General features: G+C 47.9%; 2 protein-coding genes and 1 long non-coding RNA gene across 4 annotated transcripts in view; 2 read left to right on the forward strand and 1 right to left on the reverse strand.

Annotated features, from left to right (window-relative positions):
- LOC109324238 (DPY30 domain-containing protein 1-like) overlaps window positions 1-5,241 on the forward strand; it is a 7,939-nt gene extending 2,698 nt beyond the window's left edge. Inside the window, exons 4-5 of one of the 2 annotated variants that reach the window (XM_019556197.1) lie at window positions 3,188-3,295; window positions 4,949-5,241. In XM_019556197.1, the coding sequence (XP_019411742.1) occupies window positions 3,188-3,295; window positions 4,949-4,960 (120 nt within the window). In that variant the 3' untranslated portion in view covers window positions 4,961-5,241. Of the gene's footprint in view, window positions 1-3,183; window positions 3,296-4,944 lie in introns of both variants that reach the window. The other variant, XM_019556196.1, reaches the window with a different exon arrangement.
- Window positions 1-6,645, reverse strand: part of LOC109324239 — a 24,268-nt gene extending 17,623 nt beyond the window's left edge. Inside the window, exon 1 of the long non-coding RNA XR_002104882.1 lies at window positions 5,983-6,645. This is a non-coding gene — a long non-coding RNA (uncharacterized LOC109324239). The remainder of the gene's footprint in view (window positions 1-5,982) is intronic.
- A 4,911-nt stretch (window positions 6,646-11,556) lies between these two features.
- Window positions 11,557-13,097, forward strand: part of EXOSC3 (exosome component 3) — a 7,140-nt gene continuing 5,599 nt past the window's right edge. The window contains exon 1 of the mRNA XM_019556275.1: window positions 11,557-11,845. Coding sequence (XP_019411820.1) covers window positions 11,561-11,845 — 285 coding nt within the window. The 5' untranslated portion in view covers window positions 11,557-11,560. The remainder of the gene's footprint in view (window positions 11,846-13,097) is intronic.

Raw genomic sequence — 13,097 nt, forward strand, 5'->3', positions numbered from 1 at the left:
TTCCTTCAGTTCCCAACCCCCCCCTTCCCTCTCTCATTAAGGAGACAAGGAGGGCTGGCAGCCGTACTTATTCAAAGGACAACTATTGATGGGAGCTAACAGCTATTGATAATGCATTTTTAATAATATTTCTAACAATAGAAAACCGTTGTTTTTAGATAATGCCCATTAAAATAGGCTAATGCACATTTCCTAGTACCTCACAATGGAGGGCACCTATACACAAGCTTGGAAGCTACTTCAAAACGCTGGAATTCCAGCATATCAAGTCTGCTGGAGCGTGGCAATTGCCGCACTGCAGCAACCTCTGGTGTTTCGTATATCAGTGTCCCTGCGCTTAAAAAGTGGTGGGAGCACTTAAATTAAAGCTTGTTCAAGCGCGCCCACTGCCATTTTTAAGCTCAGGGCTGCTGATACAGGAAACGTGGCAGTTCTTTAATTAGACGGCTCTAATTTAAGCGCTGCTTCCCCACCCCTGGAGCACACATAAAAGTGCCCAAAGGTACAAGATTTAATGCACATTAACTAACGTGTTAATCTACATGTAGATACTCTACATATGTCCCTGATTGGTGGGGACATTCCCAGATTTCAAAGGTCCATCCCAGTTGGCTGGTGAAAATTAAAACAAGAGTCCAGGGCATGGAGGCAAAGTTTCAGGAGCTGTGAAATAGGAAGCCTTATTAACACTAATTGTTATTTCACAGGTGATTGCTAACACCTGTGAAGTGAAGAACAATGGGCCATTAAGGAGTCATTGATGCATTGCAGCCTACAGCAGCAGAGTGGGGCAAGGGCAGTGGCAGCTGGCCTGCCAGCCAGCCAGCCAGGTTTCACATTGTTCCATATAGTCACCTTAAGTCAGGGGTGGGCAATTATTTTGGGCGGAGGGCCACTTACTGAGTTTTGGCAAGGCATCGAGGGCCACATGATAAGCAGCCAGGGGCAGATAAACATTAATTTTCTAAACTTCTTAGGGGCCCCGTGGGCCGGATAGAATGGCCTGGCGGGCCACATTTGGCCCCGGGATGCATTTTTCTCACCCCTGCCCTAAGCTGTAGCGTTAGTAGTCTAATAAGGATGTTGAAAAACTGGAGAGCCCTTAAAATGCTTTTGTAGACCTGAGGAGGGGAAAAAAAAAGTTTTGCAGTGGGGTTGGCCCTTGGGCCAGATCCAGCCTGTGAAGAGCCTGGATTTGGCCTTCTGTAGTTCAGGGAATTCATAATATGCCTGAGCAACAGAGGATGCATCCCCAGGGTCCCATTTCCTGCCTTTTTATATCTATTCCCTTTGTGGCATCTGCTGATCAACAGAAGGATGCAATGCACAGCAGGGATTGGGTTGCAAGCAGGACCCATAGTGGTAAAAATTTGCTAACTTCTGCTCTACAGTAAGAAATTTGAAGACCTCTGCTTGTCAAAGAAGCCCTGAGGAATGACTTAAATATCTTGTGGAAGAAAGGTTGGGCACCAAAGTGGTCCTTACCCAAAAAAGATATAACAAGAACTAGTAGTTGGAGCTGAAGCCAGAAAAGTCAAATAAGAAATAAGTCACAGAGTTTGTTTGTTTTGTAATAATGAAATAATCATTGGGATAAACTATCAAGGGAAGTAGTAAATACTCAGTCTCTTATCTTCAGATCAAGAGCATATGTGTTTAACTAAAGCAAATCTTTCAAAAAAAACAAGTTATTGAACTCAATAAATAAGTAACTGGGTGAATTTAGCAGCCTATAGGAAGTCAGGCTGGATGATCCCTTTGGGCTTTAATAGCGCTGAATCTAACCAATACAGGGCATAGAATGTTGCTGTAACTGTTTTATTTTTTTTTCTTCTGTATAACTGCCACGCGGCACTCTCACATTTATGTAACCTTGAAGTCTTAACTAGTAAGCTAAATGAGCACTTTGTATTTTTCTCTGTTGGCATTAAGCTACACATGCGCATTTTGTAGATTTTATTTCTTATCTAGAAGTGTTATTTTTGCAGAAATGAAACTTATGTAAAAAGTCTGCCTAGCAATTACTATGTAAAAGAAACTATCCTATCCCTGTATGCTCAGCTTATATCATAGCTAGTGTCACAGAGGCAGTCCAACCAACATCTATAAAGAGGCAAAGAAACAGAAAACAGCAGAGACGACGACCGGAAAACTCTATAGGCCCGATCACCCTATAGACCGGTTCTCAGCCTCTCCGTCTGGGCGTACCCCAGTGAAGACAAAGGCCTCGAAAATCTGACAACTAACAATGATTCACCGTGTTACAGTTTTGTACTGTATATCCCACTCATGAGCTGTTGACCAGTTCTGGGACTACAGAGCCGGCAGCTGCACCTAGCTTTGGACTTGTTCCACTGTTGAAGAGCAAGGGCTGGCTCTGGAACCCCGTGAACCAACAGACCCCCTTTGTATCCAGCATACTGTAACTGAAGAAACATCGGAGACTCCACTCCTTGACTGCCTCTCATCGTAGCTTAGACAGCATATCTACGCTCGCTATACTTATATTTACTGCAGCTTTGTTCCAACCGGCCTCCTCTCTTATTTGTAAGAGGAACCTCGTGAACCAAAGGACACCCTATAAATTAACAAACATTAACAACTTACTCTAAGTCATCTATTTGTGCCAACTCGGCAAACCTCGAGGGCGCCTATAAAGCTATCTCCAATCCCGCCCCACAAGCCGCGCGCTCGCACAGCTCCGCAAAGCCCGCGGCTCCCCTAAGCGGTGCCGGAACCGCTAGCCCGGCATTCCGCCACAGTTGCCAGCATCCTTTGAGCTATTTCATCCATGGTTCCTAAAGTCACTAACACTGGTTGAGCCAAAGCAGAATTAGCAATAACTAAAACATTTCCAAGTGTAGATAAGACTCCAGAGGCTGCCTCTTAAATTAACATTTGAAGCAAATCTTATATCAGCAATATGAATGAAGTTGGACACTGCAGAAATGAAGAATTTAAATGTGAGCTGCTAGGTAATGTGTGTTGAATGTTTTACATAGGTTGACACTGAGTGCCATTAGCGCTTACAGGTTAATGATTTTTTTTCAAAATATTCTCCATGGGTTTAATTGTGTTCCCAGTGCAATTAAAAGAAAAATCCCAGTGGTTTTAGAGTGAATAATATTATACATATGGTTGGTCATATTTTTTTGCCTTTCTTAATCAAATTTAACTTTTATCTTGGAAGATGATTACTGATCAGTGTCCAGCAGCCACAACAGCACAACTCATTGAGAAATATGATACCCCTAATTTACCAACAGTTGTAGGGCCTGAGGAGAATGTGTTAGGAGTAAGTATTATATTGTACTTAACTATATATAATGCCCAAGTATGTTTTTATACTTTCAGTTTCATATATTCATATTCTGTCTGTTCCAGTTAACCAGGCACACAACACACTTTGTAAAAGTGACTCATTATATATATCAATAGACCAACACCAGTACAAAATAATTTAAATGAGTTCTCTATGATTTTTAGGTAAATAAACTCATGTTTTGAACAGTACTCAGTCTCTTCAAAAGAAAAGACATTTGGTTTTTAATAAACCTTGTAAGTGGCATGTTGGAAATATTGCTTATATCTCAGTTGCTTAGGGATGGAATTTATCAGTTTTGGTATTTGTAAGACTTAAACTACAAGTTATTTAAAAGAAAGAAAAATCCCGGGAGACTTTTAATATAAGAGTTAAAATTGAAAATGAGGCATCTACAAAATACCACTTCAAAAGCAATTTAAACTTTACAGGCAAAAGTCTTGAACGTGTTTTCTTTTAAATAAGTTCCTGACATCAGGTGATTAAAGGAGGGATTTTCAATATTGTCTTGTCTATAAATTTCCTGGCTCACACTCAAGTGAGAACATCAGTGTTCTTTTGAGGTGGGGTTTAAAGTATGAGTGACACCTCATGAGCAAAACAGATTTGTAATTTGAAGCAATAACTCTACTTTCAAATGTCAGTCAATAAACCAACACCTGGGATTAATTTCTTCAGTCACTGACTCAAATGACATCTGCACTCGCAGCCATAAATCTGGAGTCATTGTAGAAAATAGTTAAGGGCAGGAAAATCTAACCTGAAATACAATTTAATTCACTGCCCCCCCAACCCCCCACCCACACCCATGAAAATCATGTGTTCTATATACATCAAAACCTTGACAATTGTGTGAAAGTAAGTAATAGCTGAAAATAAAATCAAATTTTTCCAAGTGAAAAACTGTCATATCTCATGACTGAGAAAACAGTCTGAAATAGAAAAGAATCATAAGGCTGGATTAATAGATTGAAGTAGGCTTAGCGTGTTGTGGCCACGATGGTCCAGGAAATTTGCAAGAGGCAAGAGGTTTTTTTGTGATATTTTTATTGGATCAACTGCGTAGTTGGGAGAGATGTAGGACAAACTTTCCTTTTATAGGTCTGGGAAAGAAGCAGATACAAGCTAAGCTAAATAACAGAAATTATTTGTATTTCATGTAAATGAAAGCAATTGCTTCCCTAAGTGTCACTTCCTTCCATTGCAATCTTCTATGCGTGCTGTCACTGCACCCCTGCACTAATTTTGAAGTCAGAGTTCCCCCTAGTATGAGACCCCCAAGTGTACTAGATTATGGGTATAAACCAACTTTCTGACAGTCAGATCAAGATGAGAGGCTACAGTGTACCTGAAAGAAGTGGCTGTTCCCTAGTTTTGTTTTTTTATAGAATGTTAAGAGTCACTAACAAAAGAGAATCCATTAATATAAGTGCTATCATATTTTTTATCTATACATAATATGCACTTACAAAGTATTACAAACCAGACAATAGTGTAATAGTATGTGGTTTGTATATTAATCCTGGTTGTGCTTACATGCCACTGGATTTTTTTCCAAAGGTATTCATGATGGCTTTCATTTTGTGTGTGTTTGTGTGTGTATAAAATTCCTTACTTTTATGAACAAAAGAGGAGTAAAGAAAAAGAGATGGACATTTTGGTGGAAGCTAAAGCTCTTGAGACAAAGCCAAAACCACCAGAAGACAAAGTCAATGGAGGTGATTCAACATGTGAAGATCATGATCTGAATGAGGCATTGGATATGGTTAACAATGAAACTGTGTACCAAGTCCCAAATGATGATGCTGCAGAAAAAGGTTCTTTAGAGCTTTCTGAGGAGGTTGCTGATAAAGCTAAAGAAAGCTACTAGTCAGAAAGACATTACATCAAAGATGGAGTATTTCCACATAAGGAACATGGATACTGTGGAGATCCAAAATGAATATCAAGACATAAAAATGTATGAATTGATAAATTCTCCCTCTTGTTTAGGATTTTTTAAAAAGGGTTCAAGAATTCTCTTATCTTTTTCATGATGGTCTACAAATACTAAGGTCCATATCCAAATGTGTATGTGTGCATTCACATGTACTGGTGACTATATTTGCATGTATATGGAAACTAATGAAAAGACATACCTCTGGTATTGAGCCTTTTTTCTAAACTTGGTATCGCTTACATCCTTGCATTCTAAGCCACCTGTTGCATTTAATTTTCAAAATGTGTGTGGTAAGAGAAATGCTACTCTACTAATTATGTACTGAAGTTTATTGGATTAAATAGAATTACTCTAACAGCTAATTTTGGAAATAATGCATGATTTAGACAAGTACTCAATAGTAACTAAACCTTCCTTAGGCACTAACTAAACAAACAACTTTAAAATTTGCCTTTGCAATAAAGGCCTATCTTTTTAAACTGACTAACAGTATAAATTTTTTTCTGAGTAACTGCTACTGGGTACAGAGTGTCTGGTCAAGCTCAACTGGACACTGACAGAGCCCCTCATATTGAGGTGGGGTATGTGTCAAGCTTGCTTACTATCAGGCCAGCTCTACACCATTGCCCTTGAGCACTTCCTATTGGCTCCTCTGCAAGTGGGTGGTGATTGAGAAACATGTCATGAGGTGAGGTCCTGGCAGTATATGATGCCAATGTACTCCTTGCCATCCAGGACCTGGGCAACCTGGGACAGGTGGAGGCCTGCCAGTCCACCTACTTGGTGGCTTCTTCTGCCCAGGTTAACTGGGGCAGGAGCTCTGGTTTGACTAGGTGATGAGTAGTAAGTGGGCTTGCTCCCACCTCTATTCCAAAACATCTGATGGAGTACAGGCTACTTTCTCTTGCTGGGAGTCTGTTTGTTCACTAGTTACCCCTACCTGCCAGAGAACTGGCACTAGATGGAGGTCTGGGTGAGCAGCTGCAGACATGGGTGGGCCTGCCCCAGTGTCTCTGCCTTTGCAGAAAAGTGCTGGTCATCAACCAGCTGGTCCTGTCCATGCCCTGGCACTGTTCAGCACCCTGCCCATACCCCCATAGCTCCTGGCCAGTCTACAGGCAAGGGCATAGGGATTCTTCTGGCTGTGACAACATAGGGTCTCTGCAAGTGTCCTGAGCCTCCCTTTGTGGGAAGTCAGGTAAGGCCTGGTCTGCATCTGCAGCCAGGTGCACATCTTCCACCTTCAAGCCCTGTGGAGGCTCCTATATGGTGCTGGTAGCAAAGTGGAATGGTGCCTGATCGGCTGTGCCACTATCTCCAAGAGTTCTGATATGACTGGCAGCTCTTCTATCTATGAGGTCTCCCCAATGCAGGACCCAGAGCAACCGCTACTTGCTCTCAGGACCTCTCCTCAGGGCCTGGAGGCTAGTCCCCACCTCCAGGTCTCCAAACAGTGTCACCTAGGGCAGTGGTCTCCAAAGTGGAGTGTATGCACCCCAGGAGGGGTGTGCAAGATGATCCATTGGGGTGCGGAAAGAAAACATTAGAATTTCTATTTATTTTTATATAAATATACATATATTGGGGGTGCATGCTCAAAATTTTTTTACTGAAGGGGGTGCATGATCAAAAAGGTTTGGAGACCACTGACCTAGGGCACCAACATCTTAGCCAAACACCTGTTGAAAAATCCTTAGCTGGTGACTGCACCCAGGGCATCTCCCTTACCACTGAAGGATGGTTCTGGCCAACTCCACTCGTATCAGGGACTATGCCTGGCAGAGGTTGATGGATCCCTCTGCAGTGGCCCAGAGCATGGAGGTGCCCATGCTGTGTGCTCCATGCCATTTGCTCCAGGAGGCAAAAGCTACCCTGCCACCCATTGCCCTCAACTATATCAAACAGGTCCTTTAAGAGGGCAGTACTCATGCTCGGATATCCCCCTGCCCTCTAGAGCTCGTTGTGGGGCCACTGCCTCAGCAGGCCTTATGTTGCTCCTTGTCCCACCATTTCAGAAGGCTGGGGGAAATGAAGCTGGTCTGCTTCTGAACAGCTCATCATGGCAAGCTCTACATGCTCACGCTCTGCACACTCCATCATCCCATCCTTGTATCCTGCCCAGACAAGTGGTGGGACACCTTTAGCCAGGGCAGGGGCAAAGTCCACAGTGGACAAGTCTGCATGATCCCATACCCATGAACCATGTGGGGACTTCAGCTGGCAGCTCCTCCAAGGAGCTGTCACTACAGGTGTGTATCTGGCATGCCTTATGGACAGCCTCTGACACCTGCCCCTTCTACCAATAGAAGGCCCTGACACATGCCTACTTGCAGTGTGCCAAGTTGCAGTCCTTGTTCTGCCTCCTTCAGAACCTCCTGTTGAGGTTCTAGCTGCACTTCTTCCCACAGCTCTTCCATTATGCACTCCCTGGCTGTGGCCCCACCAAGCCCCAGAGATCAATCTCCTGGCTCTGGCCAAGCTGGCCATCTACCAGACCAGGAAGGAGCCTCTGGCCAGGAGAAACCTGGCCAAGGGTGGAGCTGTCTTCCTCTCAATCCTTGCTTACATGCCCAGGCTGAGTTTCACTGGTCAGCATCTACAGGCTCTCTCAACTCATTTGGGGTATAGTGGGTGCTGGCCAGTGTGATCTGCTCAGGGTTGCCTCCCAGATCCTTTACTACTAACCTATAAACTCACTCCCCTTCCTGTTTTCTCGTATTTGTCTCACACAACTAGCTGGTGTGTCTCCAGTAGCTTCTCTTATTAAGGGAGGCTTATAGTATTTTGTGATGGGCCTAAGTCCTTGATCTTTCAGCACATCAAGTAGGCCTGTCGGTGCTGATAGATGTGCAACCCTCTGCTGTAACTCATGGCATTTGGAAGGAAGTGCCATGAGTTACAGCGATTCCCCCAAACCAGCAGACGTTCTCTGTTGGACTGGGGGCGGGTTGGGGGATCGAGCTCCAGTCTGGAGCCAGGTTTGCGTCTGCAGCCTCTCTCCCCTAGCTCTCCCTCCCCTCCCCACTCAGCTCCAATGCTGTCTGCAAGATGGAAAGGGGGAGAAGGGAGGGGAGGGAGCTCAGTCCGGGTTTTGCCCAGCTTGTGCTGGGGTAGGGGGTGGGTGAATTGGAGACAGCACCAGCCCACCAGCTTCAACCCATCCTGAAGACAGCACTGTGGGCATAGGCGGATTAACAGATGGGCCAGTTGGGCCCGGGCCTAGGGTTCTTACTAATCAGGAGCCCTCGAACCCTCATCAGCAGGGAAGCAAAAGCCACAGTTTTAAACTTGGTGCTATTTTTGTCTCTCCACCCCTCAGCCAGTCAGCAGCAGAGAGACAAAAATGGCACCAAGTTTAAAACCAGAAGTGGGGCACCTCCACCAATGGGGCACAGGGAGGCCAGGCCTGGAGCTGGGCCAGGCCAGGAGAACCGCACCTCAGAGGCGCGGGGGGCTTGGCCCCGGCTGGGTCAGGCCAGGAGCACTGCACCATGCCTTTGCTGCTGGGCAGCGGCACTGAGAGGGGTGGCTAGAGTGAATGAAGGGGGTGCTATAGTGCATCTGTGCAAGTGTACGTGACACAGCCGGGCAGCAGATCCCTGTGTAAGTCTAATAGGGGGCAGGGGCATGGGGGGGGCAGCTTGAGGCCCTCACGGTAAGGGAAGAACAGGGGTGGAAGCTAGGGGCTGGGGTTGGGAACTAGACAGAGCCACAGGCAGCTCGAGACAGGGCGGTGGCGGGCAGGGTTGGGCAGTTTTAGAGTGACTGAGTGAAGGATGGAAGAGGTCCTGTGAAGGGAAAGTGTGCCCCTAGGTGTGCATGTGCTTGTGTGCCTGTCAGTCTGCATGTGTGTCTGTGTATTTGCGTGCATCTGTCCCTGTGTGTGTCTGTCTCTCTGTGTCTGTATGTGTATGTCTGTCTGTGGGTCATGTATGTGTCTGTGTCTGTGTGTCTGTGTCTGTGTGTGTGCGCATGCACGCATGTATGTCTGTGCACACGTGTTTGTCTTTGTGTGTGTGTGCCTGTCTTCATACCTGTGTCCAGCGCTTCAGGGAGGGGCTGGGCCAACCTTGAGAGCTCCCGTAGGGGGAGGGAACCTCCAATTTTCTTCTTGCCCAGGGCCCCAAAAATCCTTAATCTGCCTCTGATTGGGGGTAGCCCTCCTCTGGGGTAGGAGCTGATGGAAGTTAATGAAGGTGCTCCACTTTGAAGCACCTTCATGTGAACCCTCATGTAATGACGGTTAATTTGTCGTGCAATTGGGCACTTTTAAAGCACTCTGCCACTGCACTTCTGGCAGGCAATGGACATAGAGTGCTGTCAGGGGGCTGGTCACGCAACAAAACATCGCTTCTGTCAGTGCCTTGTGTCACACAGTGGTAGAGCGTGGATGCTGAAGTGGGAGTGAACTGAGAGTGACCAGGGTTTTTTCCACTGTTCCTTTCTCACTTGCATCCTCCAGCATAAGGTTTAGGCCAGGGGCAGGCAAAATACAACCTGCAGGCTCCCTGAAGGTCTGCCACCTGCTGCTGCCGCCCACGGCAGGGCTGTGCACTGGGGGGCGCGGCAGGAAGTACATGGAGGGCTCCCCACACCCCACCATCCTCCCTTACACCCCTAAATTCCACACACCCATACCCTGCCCTAACCCCTCCACATGCACACACCCCAGCAACATACCCTATGCCCCCCACACAGCCACACCTTCACTCACCCCACATATACCCTCCCACCATATACACCCACTCCCAACCACGCCCCACACACAATATACAAGAGTGACTTTATTTTTGAGTTATTATGCAATCATCTCTATATATACACTACACAAAGACAAATTGTGACAAAAATATTTTTTGTAATAAAATTAAAATACGTTATAGTAGGTGTTTGACTTTTAGTATATGATTTGGGGGGGGTTTCTGGTTCCAAGAAGGCAACCCCCCTACTCTCAAAAGGAGTACTTTCTGGTGGCAAAGGTCAGGGGCTAGGAGTTAGGCAGGAATTCTGCTGCCAAGATGGTGGCCAGGTGACAGGGCCACCTTTCTGGTTCTCAACAGCTCACCAAAACTCATCAAGCGGCCCTCTAGCCAAAATAATTGCCCACCTCTAGGCTTGGCAGTTCTGATTCAGAGGCTGGATCCCTAATGCCCATGCTCAAAAGCTATTGATATTCATGTAGTCCAGTAATTTGTCCAATCCCTTCTTTAAGATGGCTAAAGTGCCAGCTTCCACATCTGGTGGCCACAAGCTCCACACTTCAAGGAAGCACTGTGAAAGACCTTCCTTCTGTTAGTTTCTAACTTACTACCAACTGGTCTTATTTTGTGACTCCCTAGCTCATCTTGTGTGCTATTGTAACTAATAAAGTCCCGTTTACTTTCTCTTTGCCATTAAGTATTTGGTAAACCCTAACCACGTCTCCCCTCAAGCACCTCTTTTCTGAACTGAATAGGCCTAGCTGGAGACTTTTCCTCGTTGTCTAACACAGCGTTTCTCATCCTGTGGGTTGTGAAGCAAAGTGAGTTGCAAAAATATTTCAAAGGGGTGTGAGCAAATGGCAGAAAAACATGCAAAAGTGCAGGTTTCCTGTTGCAGGGGGCAGCATCCCGTTCTGCAAGGGGTTGTTTGGGGCCTGGCCAGCAGGAAGCCAGACAGGGTCCTGCAGCAGGTCTAGCAGCTGGATGAAGGTAAGGGAGCAGGGGTTGGCAGGCCAGCGCTTGGGCACTGTCCGGGTGGGCTGTCCAGACAAGCCATGATCTTTGCAAATGGGTCCCGATATCAAACAGGTGGAGAACCACTAGTCTAATGGTTTTCCAGCCCAGCAGCGGGATTTCCTCTGCTCTGGAGCAGCCGGAGGCAAGATGCCAGTGGAAGATTTCTCCAGGCAGGTCGGTGACACGGCGTGAGTCGTGCAGGTGCCTGCACCCACCCTCCGGGGCTCTGAATCGCTGCAGACGCTGCGGCGCCGGGGGCCATGTTCACACGGGAAACAGGCCGGCGGGTTCGGGGCCGTGAGACTAAGATCAGCGGGTCTGTGTTTGCCCAAGGTCGGCCAGAGCCAGACCAGCTTCCCCTCTCGCTAGCGGCCGGATGATGTCGCCACAGCCTCACAGACCGGTTAGATCCGCCCAGCGCTAAACACCAGGCGGAAGCGACCCCACCGCGCCCGCAGCAACTCCAAACCCCGGAAGCCCGAACAAAGCCAGTGGCCCACGGCGCCTTTGCGCGCGCACAAACACATGGGCACGGCCCCTCCCCTCCGTGCTCTACTCTGCGCCTGCGTGGTCCGCGGCAACATGGCGGCGGGCGGGTTGCCGGCCGAGGTAGCCGTGGGTCAGGTGGTACTGCCGGGGGATGTGCTGCTTCTTCCCAAGGCTCCGGATGCCGATGGGGAGCGGCTACAGCTGGGCCCGAGCTCGGCGCCACGGGGCAGGCTTCTGTGCGGGCCCGGGCTGCGCCGCTGCGCCGCGGGGCTGCTAGTCACCAAGTGCGGGCTGCTGCGCCACCGCCCGCCGGCAGGGGCCGGGGCAGGAGCCGGGACAGGCGGCGGTGCCTACTGGGTGGATTCGCAGCAGAAGCGGGTAAGGAGCGCGGGGCGGGGAGCGGAGCGGAGCGCCCGCCGCCCATTGGGCCGCCTGGCCCTCGGGCCCCGTCTGCCACCAATGGGAGCGGCGGGGCCGGGCGGAGTCTCCTTGCTGCTGCAGCCGGGGGCCGGGCCGGGGGGTTGCGGCGCGGGCTCGAAGGGCTGGGGGAGCCCCGGGCCCTTCCCGGGAGTGCTGCCGGGCTCCAGGCTGGGGGTTGTGAACAGTTACACGATTCATCATTTGCCCCCTCAGCTCCGTGACAACCGCAACCAGCTCTCGGGTAGTGTTTAGCAGGTGGAGCCCTGTGGTGACCCAGGAGGAAACGAAGGGCAGTAGGGCAGGAGCAATTCTTGTATTTGTACAACAATTTCAACCTTTGTAGGATGTACAATTAATAACAGTAAAGCATTCAAAACAGGATAACTTTTGAGGCAGCTAATTGATGCTGCATATGCAAAACCCAAGTCACCCTATGGGAGTTTTCACTGACTTGTGGACTTCAGGACTTTCTTATGTCTGTTTCCTTCAAAGTAAAATTTTGACCCAGTTCTCTCTCACTCACTGGCAGTTTACAGTGAGTACTATACAGTTAATAATAAGAAAGTATTTTCATATGTTTTCAGTGTATGATAGTTTTTTAGCAAATATGGTAATTTTGAGCTTCCAATATGATAATTTCATATTTAAGACCTGGTGATGCCAGGCAGAAGGCAAGTGGAGGGGATGCAGAGGGAAACTGTTGGATATTATAACACCTAATAGTGTTATAACAACCTGCAAGGAGAGGGGAGGGGTTGCCTTCTTCCTCCCTGGCACTAAGCCAGAGGCTGGAATGAGCTGGTAAGGCCTGGTGCTGGGTTCTGGGTACTGCTTGCCTCTTCCCTCCCCCTTGGCTACTGCAGCTGGCCCTGGGAAGCTGCACGCTGGTAGCTACAGCCCCACAATGATCTCAATGGCTGCTGTGCCCCAGGGCTTCCTGAGCCGCTTTGGCCCCCAGTGATGCTAGCATTGAACCCTGGGAATTAGATGGCAGGACCACCAGACCAGTGTGAGTGTCCTTTATGAAGCTGCGTCCATCAGCATCAAAGTCTTGCTCTTGAGAAATCAACTCCGATGGATGGGCCGCTGCATCTGGATGTCCAAGAACTGCCACCTCTGCCCACCGGGGGAGGCACACCTGGGCCACGGGTTAGCGAGGATTTAGTTAGGGAGCTTCTGGAGGGGTTGGACGTATTCAAGTCAGCCGGCC

The sequence above is a fragment of the Crocodylus porosus genome, unplaced genomic scaffold (assembly GCF_001723895.1).
Source record: "Crocodylus porosus isolate Cpor-Errol unplaced genomic scaffold, CroPor_comp1, whole genome shotgun sequence".
NCBI lineage: Eukaryota > Metazoa > Chordata > Crocodylia > Crocodylidae > Crocodylus > Crocodylus porosus.